Source organism: Mobula hypostoma, chromosome 23 (assembly GCF_963921235.1).
Source record: "Mobula hypostoma chromosome 23, sMobHyp1.1, whole genome shotgun sequence".
Taxonomy (NCBI): Eukaryota; Metazoa; Chordata; class Chondrichthyes; order Myliobatiformes; family Myliobatidae; genus Mobula; species Mobula hypostoma.
Genome location: NC_086119.1, coordinates 57,551,663 through 57,575,406, shown reverse-complemented (window position 1 = coordinate 57,575,406; position 23,744 = coordinate 57,551,663). Strand labels below are relative to the sequence as shown.

The 23,744-nt window shown below is 48.7% G+C and overlaps 1 protein-coding gene across 1 annotated transcript in view; it reads right to left on the bottom strand.

Moving 5' to 3' along the window:
* Positions 1–13,338: 13,338 nt before the first annotated feature.
* The window catches only part of ggt1a (gamma-glutamyltransferase 1a), a 56,893-nt gene continuing 46,487 nt past the window's right edge, over positions 13,339–23,744 (bottom strand). Inside the window, exon 7 of the mRNA XM_063031708.1 lies at positions 13,339–14,669. Coding sequence (XP_062887778.1) covers positions 14,517–14,669 — 153 coding nt within the window. The 3' untranslated portion in view covers positions 13,339–14,516. The remainder of the gene's footprint in view (positions 14,670–23,744) is intronic.

Genomic DNA, 23,744 nt, shown 5'->3' with positions numbered 1-23,744 from the left:
CATTGTTCCGTGTTTAATGCATCTCAAAGACCCTCACGTAGTCCCGTCCATTGTTCAGTGTTCTACGCATCTCAAAGTGCCCTAACGTTCCCCCGTACGTAGTTCACTTTTCTACCCATCTCGAAGACCCCTGACGTGCCCCCGTCCATTGCTCAGTGTTCTACCCAAATCGAAGACCGTAACGTACCCACCGTCTATTGTTCAGGTTTCTACCCATCTCAAAGACCCCTAATATGCCCCGTCCATTGTTCAGTGTTCTACCCAACTGAAAGACCCCAACGTACCCCGTCCATTGTTCCGTGTTCTACCGATCTCTAAGACCCTAACGCACTCCTCGTTCATTGTTCAGTGTTCTACCGATCTCAAAGACCATAACGCACCCAGCCGTCCATTGTTCAGTGTTCTACCCATCTCGAAGTCCCTAACGCACCCTCTTCCATTGTTCCGTGTTCTACCCAATCGAAGACCCTAACGCACCCCCGTCCATTGTTCCGTGTTTTACCCATCTCGAAGACCCCATTATAACCACGTGCATTGTTCAGTGTTCTACACATCTCGACAGCTCCTGCGCTACCCCCGTCCATTGCTCTGTGTTCTACCGAAATCGAAGACCCTAACGCACCCCACGTCCATTGCTTAGTGTTCTAGTCATCTCAAACACCCTAACTTACCCCGTCCATTGCTCAGTGTTCTACCCAGCTCAAATACCTTAACGTAACCACGTCCATTGCTTTGTGTTCCAGACATCTCAAACACGCTAACTTACCCCGTCCATTGTTCAGTGTTCTACCCATCTCAAAGACCCCTAATATGCCCCGTCTATTGTTCAGTGTTCTACCCATCTCGAAGACCCTAACGTACCCCGTCCATTGTTCAGTGTTCTACCCATCTCGAAGACCCTAACGTGCTCTCGTCCATTGTTCAGTTTTCTACCCATCTTAAAGACCGCTACCATACCCCCATCCATTCTTCAGTGTTCTACCTATCTCGAAGACCCTAACATGCCCCCCTGCATTGTTCAGTGATCTACCCAAATCAAAGACCCTTACGCACCCCCGTCCATTGTTCAGTGTTCTACACAATTCGAAGACACTAACGCAATCTCGTCCATTGTTCAGTGTGCTACCCATCTGGAAGAGCCCTGCCACAGCCCCGTCCATTGTTCCGTGTTTAATGCATCTCAAAGACCCTCACGTAGTCCCGTCCATTGTTCAGTGTTCTACGCATCTCAAAGTGCCCTAACGTTCCCCCGTACGTAGTTCACTTTTCTACCCATCTCGAAGACCCCTGACGTGCCCCCGTCCATTGCTCAGTGTTCTACCCAAATCGACCGTAACGTACCCACCGTCTATTGTTCAGGTTTCTACCCATCTCAAAGACCCCTAATATGCCCCGTCCATTGTTCAGTGTTCTACCCAACTGAAAGACCCCAACGTACCCCGTCCATTGTTCCGTGTTCTACCGATCTCTAAGACCCTAACGCACTCCTCGTTCATTGTTCAGTGTTCTACCGATCTCAAAGACCCCTGTCACACCCCCATCCATTGTTCCCTGTTTAACGCATCTCAAAGACGCTAACGCACTCCCGTCCATTGTTCAGGACTCTACCGAACTGAAACGCCCTAACGCACCCAAAGGTCTATTGTTTAGTGTTCTACCCATCTTGAATACCCTAACGCACCCTCGTTCGTTGTTCAGTGTTCTACCCAAATTGAAGACCCTAACGCACCCCCGTCCATTGTTCAGTGTTCTACCGATCTCGAAGACCCCAACATAACTCCGTGCATTGTTCAGTCTTCTACCCAACTCGAAGGCTCCTGAGCTACCCCCATCCATTGCTCAATGTTCTGGACATCTCAAACACCCCAACGCACCCGATCCATTGCTCAGTGTTCTACCCATCTCGAAGACGCTAACGCACCCCCTTGTATTGTTCAGTGTTTTACCCATCTCAAAGAAACCTAAAGTGCCCCCGTACGTTGTTCAGTGTTCTACCCATCTCGAAGACCCCTGAGGTGCCCCCGTCCATTGTTCAGTGTTCTATCCATCTGAAAGACCCTAACGTACCCCGTCCATTGTTCAGTGTTGTGCCCATCTCTAAGACCCTAACGCACCCCCCGTCCATTGTTCAGTGTTCTACGCATCTCAAAGACCCTAACATAACCCCGTCCATTGTTCAGTGTTCTACGCATCTCAAAGACCCTAACATAACCCCGTCCATTGTTCAGTGTTCTACTCATCTCTAAGGCCCTAACGCACTCGCCGTCCATTGTTCAGTATTCTACCCATCTCAAAGACCCTAACATAACCCCGTCCATTGTTCAGTGTTCTACTCATCTCTGAGACCCTAACGCACCCCCGCCGTCCATTGTTCAGTGCTCAACCCATCTCCAAGACGCTAACGCACCCCCGTCCATGGTTCAGTGTTCTACCCCTCTCAAAGACACTAACGTACCCCCGTCCATTGTTCAGTGTTCTACCCATCTCGAAGACGGCTGAGGTGCCCCCGTCTATTGCTCAGTGTTCGACCCAAATCGAAGACCGTAACGTACCCACCGTCCATTTTTCAGTGTTCTACCCATCTCAAAGACCCCTAATATACCCCGTCCATTGTTTAGTGTTCCACCCATCTGAAAGACCCTAACGTACCCCGTCCATTGTTCAGTGTTGTACCCATCTCTAAGACCCTAACGCACCCCGCCCCCCGTCCATTGTTCAGTGTTACATAGAAACATAGATGATAGGTGCAGGAGTAGGCCATTCGGCCCTTCGAGCCTGCACCGCCATTTATTATGATCATGGCTGATCATCCAACTCAGAACCCCGCCCCAGCCTTCCCTCCATACCCTCTGACCCCCGTAGCCACAAGGGCCATATCTAACTCCCTCTTAAATATAGCCAATGAACTGGCCTCAACTGTTTCCTGTGGCAGAGAATTCCACAGATTTACCACTCTCTGTGTGAAGAAGTTTTTCCTAATCTCGGTCCTAAAAGGCTTCCCCTCTATCCTCAAACTGTGACCCCTCGTTCTGGACTTCCCCAACATCGGAAACAATCTTCCAGCATCTAGCCTGTCCAATCCCTTTAGGATCTTATACGTTTCAATCAGATTCCCCCTCAATCTTCTAAATTCCAACAAGTAGAAGCCCAATTCATCCAGTCTTTCTTCATATGAAAGTCCTGCCATCCCAGGAATCAATCTGGTGAACCTTCTTTGTACTCCCTCTATGGCAAAGATGTCTTTCCTCAGATTAGGGGACCAAAACTGCACACAATACTCCAGGTGTGGTCTCACCAAGGCCTTGTACAACTGCAGTAGTACGTCCCTGCTCCTGTACTCGAATCCTCTCGCTATAAATGCCAGTATACCATTCGCCTTTTTCACTGCCTGCTGTACCTGCATGCCCACTTTCAATGACTGGTGTATAATGACACCCAGGTCTCGTTGCACCTCCCCTTTTCCTAATCGGCCACCATTCAGATAATAATCTGTTTTCCTATTTTTGCCACCAAAGTGGATAACTTCACATTTATCCACATTAAATTGCATCTGCCATGAATTTGCCCACTCACCCAACCTATCCAAGTCACCCTGCATCCTCTTAGCATCCTCCTCACTACTAACACTGCCACCCAGCTTCGTGTCATCCGCAAACTTGGAGATGCTGCATTTAATTCCCTCATCCAAGTCATTAATATATATTGTAAACAACTGGGGTCCCAGCACTGAGCCTTGCGGTACCCCACTAGTCACCGCCTGCCATTCTGAAAAGGTCCCGTTTATTCCCACTCTTTGCTTCCTGTCTGCTAACCAATTCTCCACCCACACCAATACCTTACCCCCAATACCGTGTGCTTTAAGTTTGCACACTAATCTCCTGTGTGGGACCTTGTCAAAAGCCTTTTGAAAATCCAAATATACCACATCCACTGGTTCTCCCCTATCCACTCTACTAGTTACATCCTCAAAAAATTCTATGAGATTCGTCAGACATGATTTTCCTTTCACAAATCCATGCTGACTTTGTCCGATCATTTCACCGCTTTCCAAATGTGCTGTTATCACATCCTTGATAACTGACTCCAGCAGTTTCCCCACCACCGACGTTAGGCTAACCGGTCTATAGTTCCCCGGTTTCTCTCTCCCTCCTTTTTTAAAAAGTGGGGTTACATTAGCCACCCTCCAATCCTCAGGAACTAGTCCAGAATCCGACGAGTTTTGAAAAATTATCACTAATGCATCCACTATTTCTGGGCTACTTCTTTAAGCACTCTAGGATGCAGACCATCTGGCCCTGGGGATTTATCTGCCCTCAATCCCTTCAATTTACCTAACACCACTTCCCTACTAACATGTATTTCGCTCAGTTCCTCCATCTCACTGGACCCTCTGTCCCTTACTATTTCTGGAAGATTATTTATGTCCTCCTTAGTGAAGACAGAACCAAAGTAATTATTCAATCGGTCTGCCATGTCCTTGCTCCCCATAATCAATTCACCTGTTTCTGTCTGCAGGGGACCTACATTTGTCTTTACCAGTCTTTTCCTTTTTACATATCTATAAAAGCTTTTACGTCCGTTTTTATGTTCCCTGCCAGTTTTCTCTCATAATCTTTTTTCCCCTTCCTAATTAAGCCCTTTGTCCTCCTCTGCTGAACTCTGAATTTCTCCCAGTCCTCAGGTGAGCCACTTTCTCTGGCTAATTTGTATGCTTCTTCTTTGGAATTGATACTATCCCTAACTTCTCTTGTCAGCCACGGGTGCACTACCTTCCTTGATTTATTCTTTTGCCAAACTGGGATGAACAATTGTTGTAGTTCATCCATGCAACCTTTAAATGCTTGCCATTGCATATCCACCGTCAATCCTTTAAGTGTCATTTGCCAGTCTATCCTAGCTAATTCACGTCTCATACCTTCAAAGTTACCCCTCTTTAAGTTCAGAACCTTTGCTTCTGAATTAACTATGTCACTCTCCATCTTAATGAAGAATTCCACCATATTATGGTCACTCTTAACCAAGGGGCCTCTCACGACAAGATGGCTAATTAACCCTTCCTCATTGCTCAAAACCCAGTCCAGAATAGCCTGCTCTCTAGTTGGTTCCTCGACATGTTGGTTCAAAAAACCATCCCGCATACATTCCAAGAAATCCTCTTCCTCAGCACCTTTACCAATTTGGTTCACCCAGTCTACATGTAGATTGAAGTCACCCATTATAACTGCTGTTCCTTTATTGCACACATTTCTAATTTCCTGTTTAATACCATCTCCGACCTCACTACTACTGTTAGGTGGCCTGTACACAACTCCCACCAGCGTCTTCTGCCCCTTAGTGTTACGCAGCTCTACCCATATCGATTCCACAAAGACCCCATTATAACTCCGTGCATTGTTCAGTGTTCTACCCATCTCGAAGGCTTCTGAGCTACCCCCGTCCATTGCTCAGTGTTCTACCCAAATCGAAGACACTAACGCACCCCGCGTCCATTGCTCAGTGTTCTACCCAGCTCAAATACCGTAACGTTACCCCGTCAATTGCTTAGTGCTCTACCCATCTCGAAGACCCCTGACGTGCCCCCGTACGTTGTTCAGTGCTCTACCCATCTCGAAGACCCCTGACGTGCCCCCGTCCATTGCTCAGTGTTCTACCCAAATCGAAGACCGTAATGTACCAACGGTCCATTATTCAGTGTTCTACCAATCTCAAAGACCCCTAATAAACCCCGTCCATTGTTCTGTGTTCTACCCATCTGAAAGACCCTAACGCACCCCGTCCATTGTTCAGTGTTCTACCCATCTCGAAGATCCTAACGTACCACCGTCCATTGCTCACTATTCTAACCATCTCGAAGATCCCTAACGTAACCCGTCCATTGTTCAGTGTTCTACCCATCTCGAGGACCCCTGACGTGCCCCCGTCCATTGCTCAGTGTTATACCCAAATCGAAGACCGTAGCGTACCCACCGTCCATTGTTCAGTGTTCTACCCATCTCAAAGACCCCTAGTATACCCCGTCCATTGTTCAGTGTTCTACCCATCTCTAAGACCCAAACGCACTCCCCGTCCATTGTTCAGTGTTCTACCCATCTCAAGACCCTAACATAACCTCGTCTTCTACCCATCTCAAAGACCCTAACATAACCCCGTACGTTGTTCAGTGTTCTACCCATCTCGAATACCCCTGACGTGCCCCCGTCCATTGCTCAGTGCTCTACCCAAAGCGAAAACCTTAACGTACCCACCATCCATTGTTGAGTGTTCTACCCATCTCTAAGACCCCTAATATACCCCGTCCATTGTTCAGTGTTCTACCCATCTGAAAGACCCTAACGTACCCCGTCCATTGTTCAGTGTTGTACCCATCTCTAAGACCCTAACGCACCCTGCCCCCGTCCATTGTTCAGTGTTCTACCCATCCCAAAGACCCTAACGCACTCCCCGTCCATTGTTCAGTGTTCTACCCATCTCAAACACCCTACATAACCCCGTCCCTTGTTCAGTCTTCTACCCATCGCAAAGACCCTAACATAACCCCGTCCATTGTTCAGTGCTCTACCCATCTCGAAGACCCTAACATGCCCTCGTCCATTGTTCTTTTTTCTACCCATTTTAAAGACCCCTAACCTACCCCCGTGCATTGATCAGTGTTCCACCCAAATCGATGACCCTAACACAATCCGTCCATAGTTCAGTGTTCCACCCATCTCAAAGACCCTAATGTACCCCCCTCCATTTTTCAGTGTTCTACACAATTCAAAGACACTAAAGCATTCTCGTCCATTGTTCCGTCTTTAACCCATCTCAAAGACCCCTGACGTACCCCCGTCCAGTGCTCAGTGTTCCAGAAAATCGAAGACCATAACGCACTCACCGTACATTGTTCAGTGTTCTACTCATCTCGAAGATCCTAACGTACCACCGTCCATTGTTCAGTGTTCTACCCATCTCGAAGACCCCTGACGTGCATCTGTCCATTGCTCAGGGTTCTACCCAAATCGAAGACCGTAACATACCCACCGTCCATTGTTCAGTGTTCTACCCATCTCAAAGACCCGTAATATACCCCGTCCATTGTTCAGTGTTCTACCCATCTGAAATACCCTAACGTACCCCGTCCATTGTTCAGTGTTCTACCCATCTCTAAGACCCTAACGCACCACCCCGTCCATTGTTCAGTGTTCTAGCCATCTCAAAGACCCTAACATAACCCTGTCCATTGTTCAGTGTTCTACCCATCTCTAAGACCCCAACGCACCCCTGCCTTCCATTGTTCAGTGTTCTACCCATCTTGAAGACCCCTGACGTACCCGGGTCCATGGCTCAGTGATCTTTCCAAATCGAAGACCCTAATGTACCCCACTCCCACTGTTCAGTGTTCTACCCATCTCAAAGACCCTAATGTACTCCCCGCCATTGTTCAGTGTTCTACCCCGTCTCGAAGACCCTAACGCACTCCCATCCATTGTTCAATGTTCTACCGATCTCAAAGACCCTATCGCACCCAGCCGTCCATTGTTCAGTGTTCTACTCATCTCGAAGACCCTAACGTCCCCTCGTCCATTGTTCAGTTTTCTACCCATCTTAAAGACCTCTAACGTTCCCCCATCCATTGTTCAGTGTTCTACCTATCTCGAAGACCCTAACATGCCCCCCCCTGCATTGTTCAGTGATCTACCCAAATCGAAGAAGCTAACGCACCCCCGTCCATTGTTCAGTGTTCTACCCATCTCGAAGACCCCTGTCACACCCCCATCCATTGTTCCCTGTTTAACGCATCTCAAAGACCCTAACGTAGTCCCGTCCATTGTTCAGTTTTCTACCCATCTCGAAGACCCCTGACGTGCCCCCGTCCATTGCTCAGTGTTCTAACAATCTCAAAGACACTAACGTACCCCCGTCCACTGTTCAGTGTTCTACCCATCTCAAAGAGCCCTAAAGTGCCCCCGCACGTTTTTCAGTGTTCTACCCATCTCGAAGACCCCGGAGGTGCCCCGTCCATTGCTCAGTGTTCTACCCAAATCGAAGACCGTAACGTACCCACCGTCCATTTTTCAGTGTTCTACCCATCTCAAAGACCCCTAATATACCCCGTCCATTCTTCAGTGTTCTGCCCATCTCTAAGAACCTAACGCACCCCTGCCGTCCATTGTTCAGTGTTCTACCCATCTCAAAGACCCCTAATATACCCCGTCAATTGTTCAGTGTTCTACCCATCTCGAAGACCCCTGACGCACCCTGATCCATTGTTCAGTGTTCAACCCATCTCAAAGACGCTAACGCACCCCCGTCCATTGTTCAGTGTTTTACCCATCTCAAAGAGCCCTAAAGTGCCACCGTACGTTGTTCAGTGTTCTACCCATCTCGAAGACCGTAACGTACCCAACGACCATTTTTCAGTGTTCTACCCATCTCAAAGACCCCTAATATACCCCGTCAATTGTTCAGTGTTTTACCCATCTCGAAGTCCCTAATGTCCCCTCGTCCATTATTCAGTTTTTTACCCATCTTAAAGACCTCTAACGTACCCCCATCCATTGTTCAGTGTTCTACCTATCTCGAAGACCCTAACATGCCCCCCTGCATTGTTCAGTGATCTACCCAAATCGAAGACGCTAACGCACCCCCGTCCATTGTTCAGCGTTCCACATTTCTCAAAGACCCCTTACGTAGCCCCCTCCATTGTTCAGTGTTCTACACACTTCGAAGACCCCTGACGTGCCCCCGTCCATTGCTCAGTGTTCTACCCAAATCGAAGACCATAACGTACCCACCGTCCATTGTTCAGTGTTCTACCCATCTCAAAGACCCCTAATATGCCCCGTCCATTGTTCAGTGTTCTACCCATCTGAAAGACCCTAACGTACCACGTCCATTGTTCAGTGTTCTACCCATCTCGAAGACCCCTGAGGTGCCCCCGTCCATTGCTCTGTGTTCTACCCAAATCGAAGACCCTAACGCACCCCCTCGTCCATTGTTTAGTGTTCTACCCATCTCAAAGACCGTAACATAGCCCCGTCCATTGTTCAGTGTTCTACACGTCTCTAAGACCCTAACGCACCCCCGCCGTCCATTGTTCAGTGTTCTACCCATCTCGAAGACCCCTGACGCACCCTGGTCCATTGTTCTGTGTTCAACCCATCTCAAAGACGCTAACGCAACCCCGTCCATTGTTCAGTGTTCTACCCATCTCAAAGAGCTCTAAAGTGCCCCCGTACGTTGTTCAGTGTTCTACCCATCTCGAAGACCCCTGTCACACCCCCATCCATTGTTCCCTGTTTATCGCATCTCAAAGACCCTAACGTAGTCCCGTCCATTGTTCAGTGTTCTACGCATCTCAAAGAGCCCTAACGTGCCCCCGTCCATTGCTCGGTGTTCTACCCAAATCGAAGACCGTAACGTACCCACCGTCCATTTTTCAGTGTTATACCCATCTCAAAGACCCCTAATATACCCCGTCCATTTTTCAGTGTTTTACCCATCTCTAAGACCCTAACGCACCCCCTCGTCCATTGTTTAGTGTTCTACCCATCTCAAAGACCCTAACATAACCCCGTCCATTGTTCAGTGTTCTGCCCATCTCTAAGACCCTAACGCACCCCCGCCGTCCATTGTTCGGTGTTCTACCCATCCCGAAGACCCCTGACGCACCCCGGTCCATTGTTCAGTGTTCAACCCATCTCAAAGACGCTAACGCAGCCCCGTCCATTGTTCAGTGTTCTACCCATCTCAAAGACACTAACGTACCCCCGTCCATTGTTCAGTGTTCTACCCATCTCAAAGAGCGCTAAAGTGCCCCCGTACGTTCTTCAGTGTTCCACCCATCTCGAAGACCCCTGAGGTGCCCCCGTCTATTGCTCAGTGTTCTACCCAAATCGAAGACCGTAACGTACCCACCGACCATTTTTCAGTGTTCTACCCATCTCAAAGATCCCTAATATACCCCGTCCATTGTTCAGTGTTCTACCCATCTGAAAGACTCTAACGTACCCCGTCCATTGTTCAGTGTTGTACCCATCTCTAAGACCCTAACTCACACCCCCCATCCATTGTTTAGTGTTCTACCCATCTCAAAGACCCTAACATAACCCCGTTCATTGTTCAGTGTTCTACCCATCTCGAAGACCCCTGACGTACCCGGGTCCATGGCTCAGAGCTCTTCCCAAATCGAAGACCCTAATGCACCCCACTCCCATTGTTCAGTGTTCTACCCATCTCGAAGGCTCCTGAGCTACCCCGTCCATTGCTCAATGTTCTACCCAAATCGAAGACCCTAACGCACCCCCCGTCCATTGCTCAGGGTTCTACCCATTGCAAAGACCCCTAATATACCCTGTCCATTGTTCAGTGATCTACCCATCTCAAAGATCCCTAATATACCCCGTACATTGTTCAGTTTTCTACCCATCTGAAAGACCCTAATGTATCCCGTCCATTGTTCAGTGTTCTACCCATCTCTAAGACCCTAACGTCCCCCCCGTCCATTGTTCAGTCTTCTACCCATCTCAAAGAGCCTAATGTACACCCCTCCATTGTTCAGTGTTGTACCCATCTCTCGGACCCTAACGCACACCCCGTCCATTGTTTAGTGTTCTACACATCTCAAAGACCCTAACATAACCCCGTCCATTGTTCAGTATTCTACCCATCTCTAAGACCCTAACGCACCCCTGCCGTCCATTATTCAGTGTTCTACCCATCTCGAAGACCCCTGACGTACCAGGGTCCATGGCTCAGTGTTCTTCCCAAATTGAAGACCCTAACGCACCCCACTCCCATTGCTGAGTGTCCTACTGATCTCAAACACCCTAACGCACCCAGCCGTACATTGTTCAGTGTTTACCCATCTCGAAGACCCTAACGCACCCTCGTCCGTTGTTCAGTGTTCTACCCAAATCGAAGACCCTAACGCACTCCCGTCCATTGTTCAGTGTTCTACTGATCTCAAAGACCCTAACGCACCCAGCCGTCCATTGTTCAGTGTTCTACCCATCTCGAAGATCCTAACGTGCCCTCGTCCATTGTTCAGTTTTCTACCCATCTTAAAGACCTCTAACGTAACCCCATCCATTGTTCAGTGTTCTACCTAACTCGAAGACCCTAACATACCCCCCTGCATTGTTCAGTGATCTACCCAAATCGAAGACGCTAACGCACCCCCATCTATTGTTCAGTGTTCTACACAATTCTAAGACACTAACGCATTCTCGTCCAGTTTTCAGTGTTCTACCCACCTCGAAGACCCCTGTCACATCCCCGTCCATTTTTCCATGTTTAACGCATCTCAAAGACCGTAACATAGTCCCGCTCATTGTTCAGTGTTCTACCCATCTCAAAGACCCCTAATATACCCCGTCCATTGTTCCGTGTTCTACCCATCTCGAAGACCCCTGACGTATCCGGGTCCATGGCTCAGTGTTTTTCCGAAATCAAACACTATAACGAAACCCACTCCCATTGTTTAGTGTTCTACGCATCTCAAAGACACTAACGCACCCCCCCCGTCCATTGTTCAGTGTTTTACCCATCTCAAAGACCCCTAATATACCCCATCCATTGTTCAGTGTTCTACCCATCTGAAATACCCTAATGTACCCCGTCCATTGTTCAGTGTTGTACCCATCTCTAAGATCCTAACGCACACCCCCATCCATTGTTCAGTTTTCTACCCGTCTCTAAGACCCTAACACACACCCGCCATCCATTGTTCAGTGTTCTACCCATCTCGAAGCCCCTAACGTGCCCTCGTCCATTGTTCAGTTTTCTACCCATCCTAAAGACCCCTAACGTACCCCCGTCCATTGTTCAGTGTTATACATATCTCAAAGACGCTTTACGTACCCCCTCCATTGTTCAGTATTCTACACCATTCGAAGACACTAACGCATTCTTGTCCGTTGTTCAGTATTCTACCCATCTCGAAGACCCCTGTCACACCCCCGTCAATTGTTCCGTGTTTAACCCATCTCAAAGAGCCTAACGTAGTCCCGTTTATTATTCAGTGTTCTACCCATCTCGAAGTTCCCTAACGTGCCCCCGTACGTTGTTCTCTGTTCTACCCATCTCGAAGACCCCTGACGTGCCCCCGTCCATTCCTCAGTGTTCTACCGAAATCGAAGACCGTAACGTTCCCATCGTCCATTGTTCAGTGTTCTACCCATCTCAAAATCTGTAACACCCCCCTCGTCCATTGTTCGGTGTTCTACGCATCTCAAAGACCCTAACATAACCCCGTCCATTGTTCAGTGTTCTACCCATCTCGAAGACCCTAATGCACCCTCATCCAGCAGCAGCTCCATGCAGCTACCATCCGTGTCAAGAACTTACCTCTGACCAGTATTTTCCTCAATCACCTTAAAAATATGCTATTTTGCATTTGCCATTTCCACCCCTGGGGAATTGTCTCGGACTATCCACTTGATCCATGACTTATTATCTTGTACACCTTAATTGAGTCACCTGTCATTCTCCTTCACTCTAGAGAAAAGCCTAGCTTGTTCAGCTTAATGTCATAAGACATGCTGTCTTTTCCAGGCAGCTTCTTGGTAAATCTCTTTGCACCCTCTCTAAAGCTTCCACATCCTTTCAATAATGAGACAACCAAAGCTGAACACAAAATTCAAAGTGTGGTCTAACCTGGTTTTCATATAGTTGTAACATTACCTCATGGTTCTTGAATTCAATCCCCCTCATTACAAAGGCAAACACACCATATGGATGTGAACCCTGGGATTGTCTCAGGTCTTGTCACACCTGCAAAACTGAGCAAATCTTGCTCTGTTTGTTAGCTGGGACAAATGAGTATGGGCAGATGGGTCTGGCCGATGCACCTGGCAGTGACCTGGTCCACCGGTGTGCTGGATGGAGAATGGGGCAAGCTACAGACCCAGGGTGCACAGGAGCGAGCAGGCATTTCCTGCACCACACAGCCATTCAATATCCTTTCCAGCTGAGGCAAACCAGTGTTTCACTTTTGAAATGCCATATTCAGAAATGGATATGCTCAGCTGGCCAGACAGCATCTGTGGTGAGAAGATATTTATTTCATATTTTTCTCTATGGTTGTGGATGGGAATGGATGATGGGTAAACCTTGGGTAGTTGCTTCAAATGGCTCATCCTTCGGCCCGAGAGTTCCACAGCTCAGAAACAGGGTCCTTGGGTCACTTGCTCCATGCCGACTGGATTCCCGTTTGCTTGTGCTTAGCCAGGTCCCTCTTATCTGTGTGCTGTACCTGTCTGAGTATAAAGCAGCTGTCTCCTCCCAGAGAACAGCTGCTCCCTCTCTCCACCCAGTAAGGTTTTAGCCCAGAGCCCATGAGTAAAGACACAATGTGCTTTCAGAATTTATTGGGGTGTTCACAATGTTGCAGAGAAACAGTTGACACAATCCTGTGCCTCAGGAATATGGTGAGTTACTCAGAGCCAAGCCGCTCATTGACAGAGAAGCCGGGACCCTCGGCCAGGGCTGGAGGGTGCAATGAGTTACAGTTCAGCCTCCAATGGCCAGAACAGGGCAAATTGGTCCCATTATTCCTGACAGAGCATCTGCTAAGGGAGGTCGAGAAGAAGAGACATGGAAACCGGCCAGGGAATGTGCAGGGGAGAGGAAGGGACGGCAAATGGACTCTGGGTACTCACCAAATGCAGGCCAGCTCTTAGGTACAGGGTCTCAAACTTACCGAACTGATCAACAAGCACTGAAGCTAGATTGGATTCCCAGCAAAACTACATAGGTCTTATGAATATTAGAGAAATTATTGACCAGGGACAGAGCACCGCTGGAACTCAAAGTAAACTCTTTCTGAGCTAGAACGTTGACAACCAAAGATGTGACTGCAAATGACTGTTGGGTTTGCACGTGTTCTCCTGACCCAGCCAGGACAAGTCTGAGAGGCAGGTGGAGTGGCAACCTTCACTTTAGACTGCCCACTGTGGATGTTAGCACTGCTTTCAGGCTGGGAATGATGGGGTCAGGTTGGTGAGGTTGGGAGGAGGTTGGCAATAATTTGAGGTTGGGAATAGGTTGGTAAGTTTGGAATAAGTTGGGAATGGCTTGTAAAGGCTAGACAGGCTGGGTGTGGTTGGGAGTGGGTTTGAAGGTTGGGAAGGACTTGAGGTTGAAGTGGGATGGGTTGGATTTCAGAAGATTGGAAGTGGGTGGCACAATGATTCAAATGCTATCAGTTTCAGAGAGAGCCAGCAAAGGAGTCTGCATCTCTGTGTCCAGCCACGTGTCTGAACTGAATACACAATTTACATTCCTGTGGGCTGGTTCCTCCCCAACTCCAGATGTCTTAAGAGCTACTGCTTGTGGCTGTTAAAGTATTTGATGAAGGTGCAGACAGGTAAAGTTGCCATTCTTCACCATGACGGGTTAGGATAGTACAGCACATTGGATTGGAGGGTTCGATTACAGATCGGTTGATCAGTTTGGTTCCTGCCAGTTCCACTCGTCAGTCTGCGCACAGAACTGGACAGACCAACCAATTAGGGTTGGCCAAAGAGGGGTACTCCTCAGTAACCCGCGGATTGTCCTCCTTTCCGGTAGTCTGACACAGCATCCCACCTTCCTCCGTTCCGCACGATGGCCTGGACCACGCCTGCTGCTGTCAGCTTGGTTACGACATTCAGCACCTGGTTTCTCTCCGTCAGGCCCAGCTGTACCTCCTGAAAACAACAGCAACATGTAATTTGCACTAGCTCCCGGACAGGGGAGGATTTTGTGGAGCATGTGGGGAGACATGTGGATAGGCGCAGTTAGACCTGGCACGTGGTGTCAGTGAGCAGTGGTGGTCCTGTGCTGACTCTAGTCTGCCCACTGCCCAGTCAGACCAGGCCTGATGCTCAACCCCTACAATAGGGATCCTGCCAAGTACACAAGCCCACGCCACTGCAAGGGCAGACCACCTGAATCTTGCCAAAACTGTAACCTCACAGCGCCTGGTGTCTTCCACCCTTCCTCCTTGTGCCTGTCCTCCTCTTACACGCCCCCACTTCCCCCATTACACCCCCATTTTCCCCCTTACACACACGCCCACTTCCCCTACACCCAACCCCACTTCCCCCTACACCCCCACCACTTACCCCCTACACCCCCACCACTTACCCCCTACACCCAATCCCACTTCCCCCCTACACCCACCCCCACTTCCCCCTTATATCCAACCCCACTTCCCCCTACACCCACCCCCACTTCCCCCTTTACACCCACCCCCACTTCCCCCTACACCCACCCCACTTCCCCCTTACACCTACCCCCACTTCCCCCTACACCCCCACCACTTACCCCCTACACCCAATCCCACTTCCCCCCTACACCCACCCCCACTTCCTCCTTACACCCAATCCCACTTCCCCCCACACCCACCCCCACTTCCCCCTTATATCCAACTCCACTTCCCCTACACCCACCCCCACTTCCCCCTTTACACCCACCCCCACTTCCCCCTACACCCCCACCACTTCCCCCTTATATCCAACCTCACTTCCCCCTACACCCACCCCCACTTCCCCCTACACCCACCCCCACTTCCCCCTACTCCTCCACCACTTCCCCCCTACACCCACCCCCACTTCCCCCTTATATCCAACCCCACTTCCCCCTACACCCACCCCCACTTCCCCCTTTACACCCACCCCCACTTCCCCCTACACCCACCCCACTTCCCCCTTACACCTACCCCCACTTCCCCCTACACCCCCACCACTTACCCCCTACACCCAATCCCACTTCCCCCCTACACCCACCCCCACTTCCCCCTTATATCCAACCCCACTTCCCCCTACACCCACCCCCACTTCCCCCTTATATCCAACCCCACTTCCCCTACACCCACCCCCACTTCCCCCTTAACACCCACCCCCACTTCCCCCTACACCCCCACCACTTCCCCCTTACACCCAACCCCATTTCCCCCCTTACACCCACCCCCACTTCCCCCTACACCCCCACCACTTACCCCCTTACACCCACCCCCACTTCCCCTACACCCCCACCACTTCCCCCTTACATCCAACCCCACTTACCCCCTACACCCCCACCACTCCCGCCAACACCCACCCCCACTTCCCCCCCTACACCCACCTCCACTTCCCCCCTTACAGCCCCACGTCCCCCCTACTCCCACCCCCACTTCCCTTTGCTGCTGGTTAGCCTGGATCGAGGAGAGAGGGCAGCAGGTTGAGTTCAGACTGTACCTACGGGGTCTGAAACTGGGAACAGGGTCAAACAGTAAGTGGAGCACACAGCCGATTTGTGTGGGAAAGGCCACAGGTTCTGGGACAATGGGCAGTAAAAGAGCCTTCCAACACAAAGACAATGTTCATTCAGTCTCCTCTTCGTCCTTGATTGATCCTTAGGATACGGCAACCCTTCACCCCGATAATCTCCTCATACTTTGATTAATAAACTCAAATGCGATTTCATCAAAGGTTTCAGAAAGTCTAAAGTGCACTTCCATTCTGGTAGTCACAACTCCTCTGCCCAAACTCAGAGTTAACACTGCAATGCCGCACGAGCTTCAGATTGATGGGGGTGTGCTTGAGACCACTGGCTTCATCTTGTTGGGATGTTGGGGGAGGGTGAGACCACTGGCTTCATTTTGTTGGGATGTGGGGGGGGGGGTGAGACCACTGGCTTCATTTTGTTGGGATGTTGGGCAGGGGGTGAGATCACTGGCTTCATTTTATTGGGATGTTGGGGGTGGTGAGATCACTGGCTTCATTTTGTTGGTCAGTCCCAGCTAACGTGCTCTTGCAGTGTAAACAGGCATCAGGAAGTTTTGCTACTTTTTCCGTGGTTTTAAGGTGGCCAGTGTAGCGTCAGGGCCTAGCCTTTGTCTCGCCAGCACAAGTCGCAAGTCTTCACGTGTAGTGTCAGCATTGGCGGAAAGCTCATCACTAATCTTCCAGAACTCCTCTGCAACTGGATCGTCAAGTTCCTCATCGGCAATCGTCAGTAAGGATTGGTAAGGATATCTCCTCCTCACTGACCATCAACACAAACGCACTTCAAAGCTGTGCGCTCTGCTGCCTGTACACACATGATTGTGTGGCTAAGCACAGCTCCAAATTGACCAATGATACTTCTATTGTTGGACAAATCGCAGGTGGTAACGCAGGACGCCTTGCTGAGTGGTGTAACAGCAACCTCTCACTCAACGTCCACAAGCCTAAGAGCTGCTGTAGACGAGAGGAAGGGGAAGGAGTGTAGATGTGTGCCAGCTAACATCAAGGGACTGACAGTGGAGCGTTCCACAGCTTTAAACTCTTGGCTGGTAACATATCAAGTGACCTGTCTTGGACCCAGCACATAGATACAATTGCAAGAAAAGGTGTGCCTGCATCTTTCTCGGGAGATTAGAAAGGTGTGGCCTGTGGCTGAGCACGCGAACAATCTTCTACAAATATCCTGGTTGCATCATGTTCTGGTGTGACAATTCCAAAGCACGGAGGCGGGAAGCTGCCGAGCAGTGGACCCAGCACAACACGTCGTGAGTATCTGATGCTACACACCCGTGATGCTGCTGCAAGCTTTTCACTGCACGTGCACACATGTACTTGTGCAAATTACAGCCAACTCATCCTGAAGGCTTGTTTCTCTCCGGCAGCCTAGTTGAACCATGATGGCTCTCTCCACCAGTCAGCTAGGTTACACCTAACAACCAGCAGTCTGACATCCTGAGGTGACACACAAATGCAGGATCTGTCAGTCTTCCTTTCTCAAAATCAAAGTAATTTTGTTATCTAAGTACATGTCACCATACACTATCCTGAGATTCATTTTCTTGTGGGCATTCACAAGAAAATAAAGAAATAGGACACGAAACCTGACAGCACTGTAAAATAGAATGTATAAGAAACTGTGCATAAACAAAGACTGACAAACAACCAATGTGCAAAAGAAGACAAACCGGCAATAAAGCTGCCAGGGGTGGTGGGAGAAGCAGATTCCTTAGGGCATTCCTTAGGTACATAGATGATGGAAAAAATGGAGGGCTATTTGGAGGAAAAAATTGATCCTAGCGTATGTATAAAAGTCATAGGCTGAAGGGTTGGTGTTTGTGTTCTGAGTCCTATAATGCAGAGAACAGGAGTTAGACCATAAGACCATAACACATAGCAGGAGAATTGGGCCATTTGGCCCACTGACTCAGCTCTGTCATTACATCATGGCTGAATTATTATTCCTCTCAACCCCATTCTCCTGCCTTCTATCCGTAGCTAATCAAGAAGCTATCTGCCTCCACTTTAAATATACACAGCTGCCCCTGGCAATGAATTCCACAGACCCACAACCCTTTGGCTAAAGAAATATCTCCTTCTCTCTGTTTTAAATAGACATTCCTCTATTTGGTGGCTGAGACCTCTGGTCATAGACTCCCCAACCATAGGAAACATGCTCTGTACAATTATTCTGCCCAGGCCTTGTAATATTCAATAAGTTTCAATGCAATATCCCCTTGTTCTCCAAACATTCAGCCAGCACAGACAGAAAGCTATCAAACCCTCCTCATACTTTAACCCTTTCACTGCTGGAACCTCCTCTGAATCCTTTCCAATGGAAGCACCACTTTTTTAGATTTAGATGATTTAGATTCAACTTTCTTGTCATTGTGCCGAGTACAGATACAAAGCCAATGAAATGCATTTAGCATCTGACCAGAAATGCAAAGAATAGAGCTATTTACAAAATAATTGTGAATAAAAAAAGTGCTACAGCACACAAATATAAAAGTACTGAGACAGTACAATATGGATGCAATACTGCTTAGCGCTGTGATGTGAGGTTCAGCAGGGTCACAGCCTCAGGGAAGAAGCTCTTCCTGTGCCTGCTGGTGTGGGAGCGGAGGCTCCTGTAGCGCCCTACAGGATGGGAGGAGAGTAAAAAGTCCATGGTTAGGGTGAGATGCATCCCTGATAATGCTTTTCACCCTGCCCAGGCAGCGCTTATGGTAGATGTTCTCAATGGTGGGCAGTTGGGTGCTGATAATCCGCTGGGCAGTTTTCACCACCTGCTGGAGTGCTTTGCGGTCTGATACGGGACAATTGCCATACCACACTGAGATGCAGTTGGTGAGTATGCTCTCAATGGTACAATGGTTTCTTAGGTAAGGGGTCCCAAAAACTGCTCACCAAATGGGGTCTGACCTAAGCCTTATAAAGCCTCAGCATCACATCCTTGCTCTTGTACTCTAGTCCTCTCAAAATGAATGCTAACATTGCACTTGCCTTCCTTATCACCGACTCAACCTGAAAGCTAACCTTTAGAGAATCCTACACAAGGACTCCCAAGTCCCTTTGCACCCCTGATTTTTGAATTTTCTCCCTGTTTAGGAAATAGTCTGTCTTTATTCCTTCTCACAAAGTGCACTTCCCCACACTGTTCCATCTGCCACTTATTTGTCCATTATCTCAATCTGTCCAAGCCCTTCTGCAGACTCCCTGATTCCTCAGCACTACCTGCCCCCCCCACCTGTCTTTGTATTGTCTGCAAGCCAGTTCCATCATCCAAAATCATTGATACTGAATGTAAAGGGGTACTGACTCGTGTGGAATACGACCGGAGAAGGTCCCCTTTATTCCCATTCTTTGCCTCCTGCCAACTAACCAGGCAGAGATAGATAGGTTCTTGATTAGTCAGGGCATCAAAGGGTATGGGGTGAAAGCAGGAGAGTGGGGATGACTGGAAAAATTGGATCAGCCCATGATTGAATGGCGGAGCAGACTCGATGGGCCTACTTCTGCTCCTAAATCTTATGGCCTTATGGTCTTCTATTCATGCTAGTACCTTTCCTGCAACACCATGAACTCTCATCTTGTTAAACAGCCTCAAGTAGCACCTTGTCAAAAACCCAAGAGAAAAAACATCCATTGGCTCCTCTTTGTCTATCCTGCCTGTTATCTCCTTAAAGAATTCCAATAGATTGATCAGGCAAGATTTCCCCTTAAGGAAATCATGCTGACTTTGGCCTATTTTATCATGTGCCTCTCAGTAACTCTAAAGCTCATCCTTAATCATGGACTCCAACATCTTCGCAACCATTAAAGTCAGACTAACTGGCCTATAATATCATTTCTTCTACCTACCTCTCCTCTTAAACAAAGGAGTGACATTTGCTATTTTCCAGTCCTCTGGAACCATTCCAGAATCTAGTGATTCTTGAAAGGTCATTAGTAAAGCCCCCACAATCTTTTTGGCCACCTTTCAGAGCCCTGGGATGTGTCTGTCCGGTCCAGATAACTTATCCACCTTTCAGCTTCCCAAGCACCTTCTCCTTAGTGACACTCACTGCTTCCCCTTGACACGAACTTCTGGCACACTGCTAGTGTCTTCAACAGTGAAGACAGATGCAAAATACTTATTCAGTTCATCTTCATTTCCTTGTCTCCACTTACTACCTCTCAAGTGACATTTTCTGGTGGTTTGATATCCACTCTTCCCTCTCTTTTACTCTTCATATATTTAAATAAAGTTTTGGTATCCTTTTGCTTTTATGCTGTTTTTGACTTCCCTTGTCAGACACAGTTGCCTCATCCCCCCTTTAAATTCTTCATCTTTGGGATATGTCTATCCTGCACCTTCTGAATTACCCCCCAAAACCTCAGCCAATGCTGCTCTGCCATCATCCATGCTAGTGTCCCCTTCCAATCAGCTTTGGACAGCTCATTTCTCATGCCAGTGTAAATTCCCCCTACTCCACTGTAATACTGATACATCTGTCTTTGTCTTCTCCCTCTCAAACTGTCAGGTGATTTTTATCTCATTATGATCACAGCCTCCTAGGTGTTCCTTTATGTTAATATCCCTAATCTAACCTGGTTTATTACACAACACCCAATTCAGAATTGCCTTTCCCTGAGTGGGCTCAACAACAAGCTGCTCTAAAAACCATCTCATAGGCATTTGACAAATTCCTCTCTTGGGATCTAGCACCAACCTGATTTTCCCAATCTACCCGCATATTGAAATCTCCTATGACTATCATAATGTTGCCTTTTTGACATGCATTTTCTATTTCCCATTGTAGTTTGCAGCCTGCATCCTGTCATGGTCCGGATCGAGTTCCCTTTAAATTTCCTTTGTTGTGTTATGATCGGGAGCATTGGCTCCTTGTTTCCCTTTAATTCCCTGTTTTCCTGTGTCCCTCGGGCTTGGTGATTAAAGGCAATTTACTCTTGACTGAACCAGCAGTTTATAAGTCTCTGGCTTTCAGCCATTCGGCGCGAGAGCGTTATGGAGCGTAACCAAGTCACTGAAGCTAGTGCGAGCCAAAGTTTTCTTGTCGAAGCCAACTAAGTTTCTTGCCGGAACAAGCCAAGTCTCTTCCTGAAGCAAGTGCCAGCAAGCCGCCTTTCCTTGCCAGAGCAGGCCCGTCAAAGTTAACCTGCCGGGGTGAGCCCAGAGCTCGCCACTGCTTGGAGCAAACTTTTGTCCAGATAAAGAACTGTCTATTGTTGAGTCGGGAACTGTCTCGTTGTGTTCAGCATTCTGTGTCTGAGTCCTGGCCCTACGTCCTGTTCCCAAGGAGGGGTCCCGGCTCTGTGTTCCATGTTCCTGTCTCTCAAGTCCAAGCTCAGAGGTTCAAGTATCAAGTCCATGTCTGGGTCCTGAGTTCCATGTTCCAGTTCCAAGTCCAAGTCAAAGCTTTGTGTTCTCGTCCTGTGCAGGAGTTCCACATCCTGTCCTGTAGCCACGTCTTGTCCTTGCCTGGATCCGGGGTCTGAGCCCGAGTCAAGACCCATATTCCGGGTCCCTGTCCAGTCTCTGGCTCCTTATTCTAGCTTAGGTCTTAGTACCAAGTTCCTTGACCTGGTCTTGGTTTCCTAGTCTTAGCACAAAATAATCTGCAAATGCTGGGGTCAAAGCAATACTCACAACACGCTGGAGGAACTCAGCAGGTCGGGCAGCATCCGTGGAAAAGATCGGCCACGTTTCGGGCCGGAACCCTTCGTCAGGACTTCCTAGTCTTAACCTTAGCCCAGGCCCAGAGTCCCGGCCTAAGTCCGGGGCCTGAGTCACAGCATAAGTCCAGGCCCAGAGTCCCAGCCTAAGCCCAGGTCCAGAGTCCCAGCTCTAGCCCCTGACCTGAGTCCTCGTCCATTACGCTTATTCCTGCTTCTGCTTTGCTCTCTCCTTGATTTCTCTCTGTTCTATGCTTGTGTCATGGCTTTCCTTGTAATTATTAATAAACTCTATTTAGTTAACCCTACAAGACGTGTTTGTGTCCTGCATGTGGGTCCACCCTTGCTCCGCACCTGTGACCCATCCTGCCTACTGTTCGGGGGCCTATATACAACTCCCATCAGGGTCTTTTTACCCTTGCAGTTTCTTAACTCTACCCACAAGGATTGTACACCTTCCAACCCTATATTACTTCTTTGTAAGGATTTGACTTCATTTTTTTACCATCAGAACCATGTCACCCCCTCTGCCTCCCATCCTGTCCTTTCCACACTAAGTGTATCCTTGGATGTTAAGCTCCCAACATCTTCATTCAGCAACAACCCAGTGATTCCCACAACATCATACCCGCCAATCTCTAACCACATTACATGATCATCTGCCTTATTCCATAAACTGCATGCATTCAAATATAGCACCTTCATTTCTGTATTAAACACCCTTTTCGATTTTGCCCCCATGTTACACTTCAACTCATCCCACTGACAGCAATTTTGCTCTATCATCTACCTCTCCTTCCTCACTGACTCACTACACACTGCATCTACTTGTATAACAACTGCCCCCTCCTCAGCCCCATTACTCCAGTTCCCATCCTCTGCCAAATTAGTCTAAATCCTCCCCAACAGCTCTGGTGAACCTGCCTGCCAGGATATTGATCCCCCTGGAGCTCAGGTATAACCAGTCCATTTTGCACAGATAATACCTTCACTAGAAGAGGTCCCAGTGATCCAGAATCTGAAGCCCTGCCCTCTACACCACTCCCACAGCCACTCATTCATCTGTACCATCATCCTATTCCTGCCCTGACTAGCATGTGGCACTGGGTGTAATCCAGAGAACACTACCCTGAAGGTCCTTATCTTCAGCCTCTTTCCTAACTCCCTCAGGACTTTGTTCCCCATTCTGCCTATGTTATTGGTTCCAATATCCTCTGGCTGCTCACCATCCCTCCTGAGAATCTTCCACAGCCACTCTGAGACATCCTGGTTTCGAGCACCTGGGAGACAACACATCATCCTGGCATTCCTTTTGTGACCACAGAACCTTCTGCCGTTCCCCTGACTATCGAGTCCCCTATCACTATCGCTCTGCCTGACTTTACCCTTCCCTGCTGAGCGTCAGAGCTGGCCACAGTGCTACTGGCCTGGCTACTGTGCCCTGACAGGCAGCCTATCACACCCTAGCTGTATACCTGTTGCTGAGGGGAATGGCCTGAGAGGAACCCTATACTGACTGATTACTCCCCTTGGTTCTCCTGGGGGTCACCCATCTGCTATCTGAAACCTGCACTCTGGGTGTGACAGACTCAGTAAAAGTCTTAGCTATGAAGTTTCCCAGAAGATCCCAAGTACATCCAGCTCCAGCTCCAATTCCTTGACCTTGTGATTCAGGAGCTGCAGATGCAGTTCCTGTAGATATAGTTATCAGAGAGACTGTCCGGTACGCTGAAGTCCCACATCTCACAGGAGCTGCATTCCACTTCCTGCTGCTAACTTCACAAGCTTGAGTTCTAGTCTAGCAAGCTTGTTGAGACAGAGGCTGACCACTCTCACACT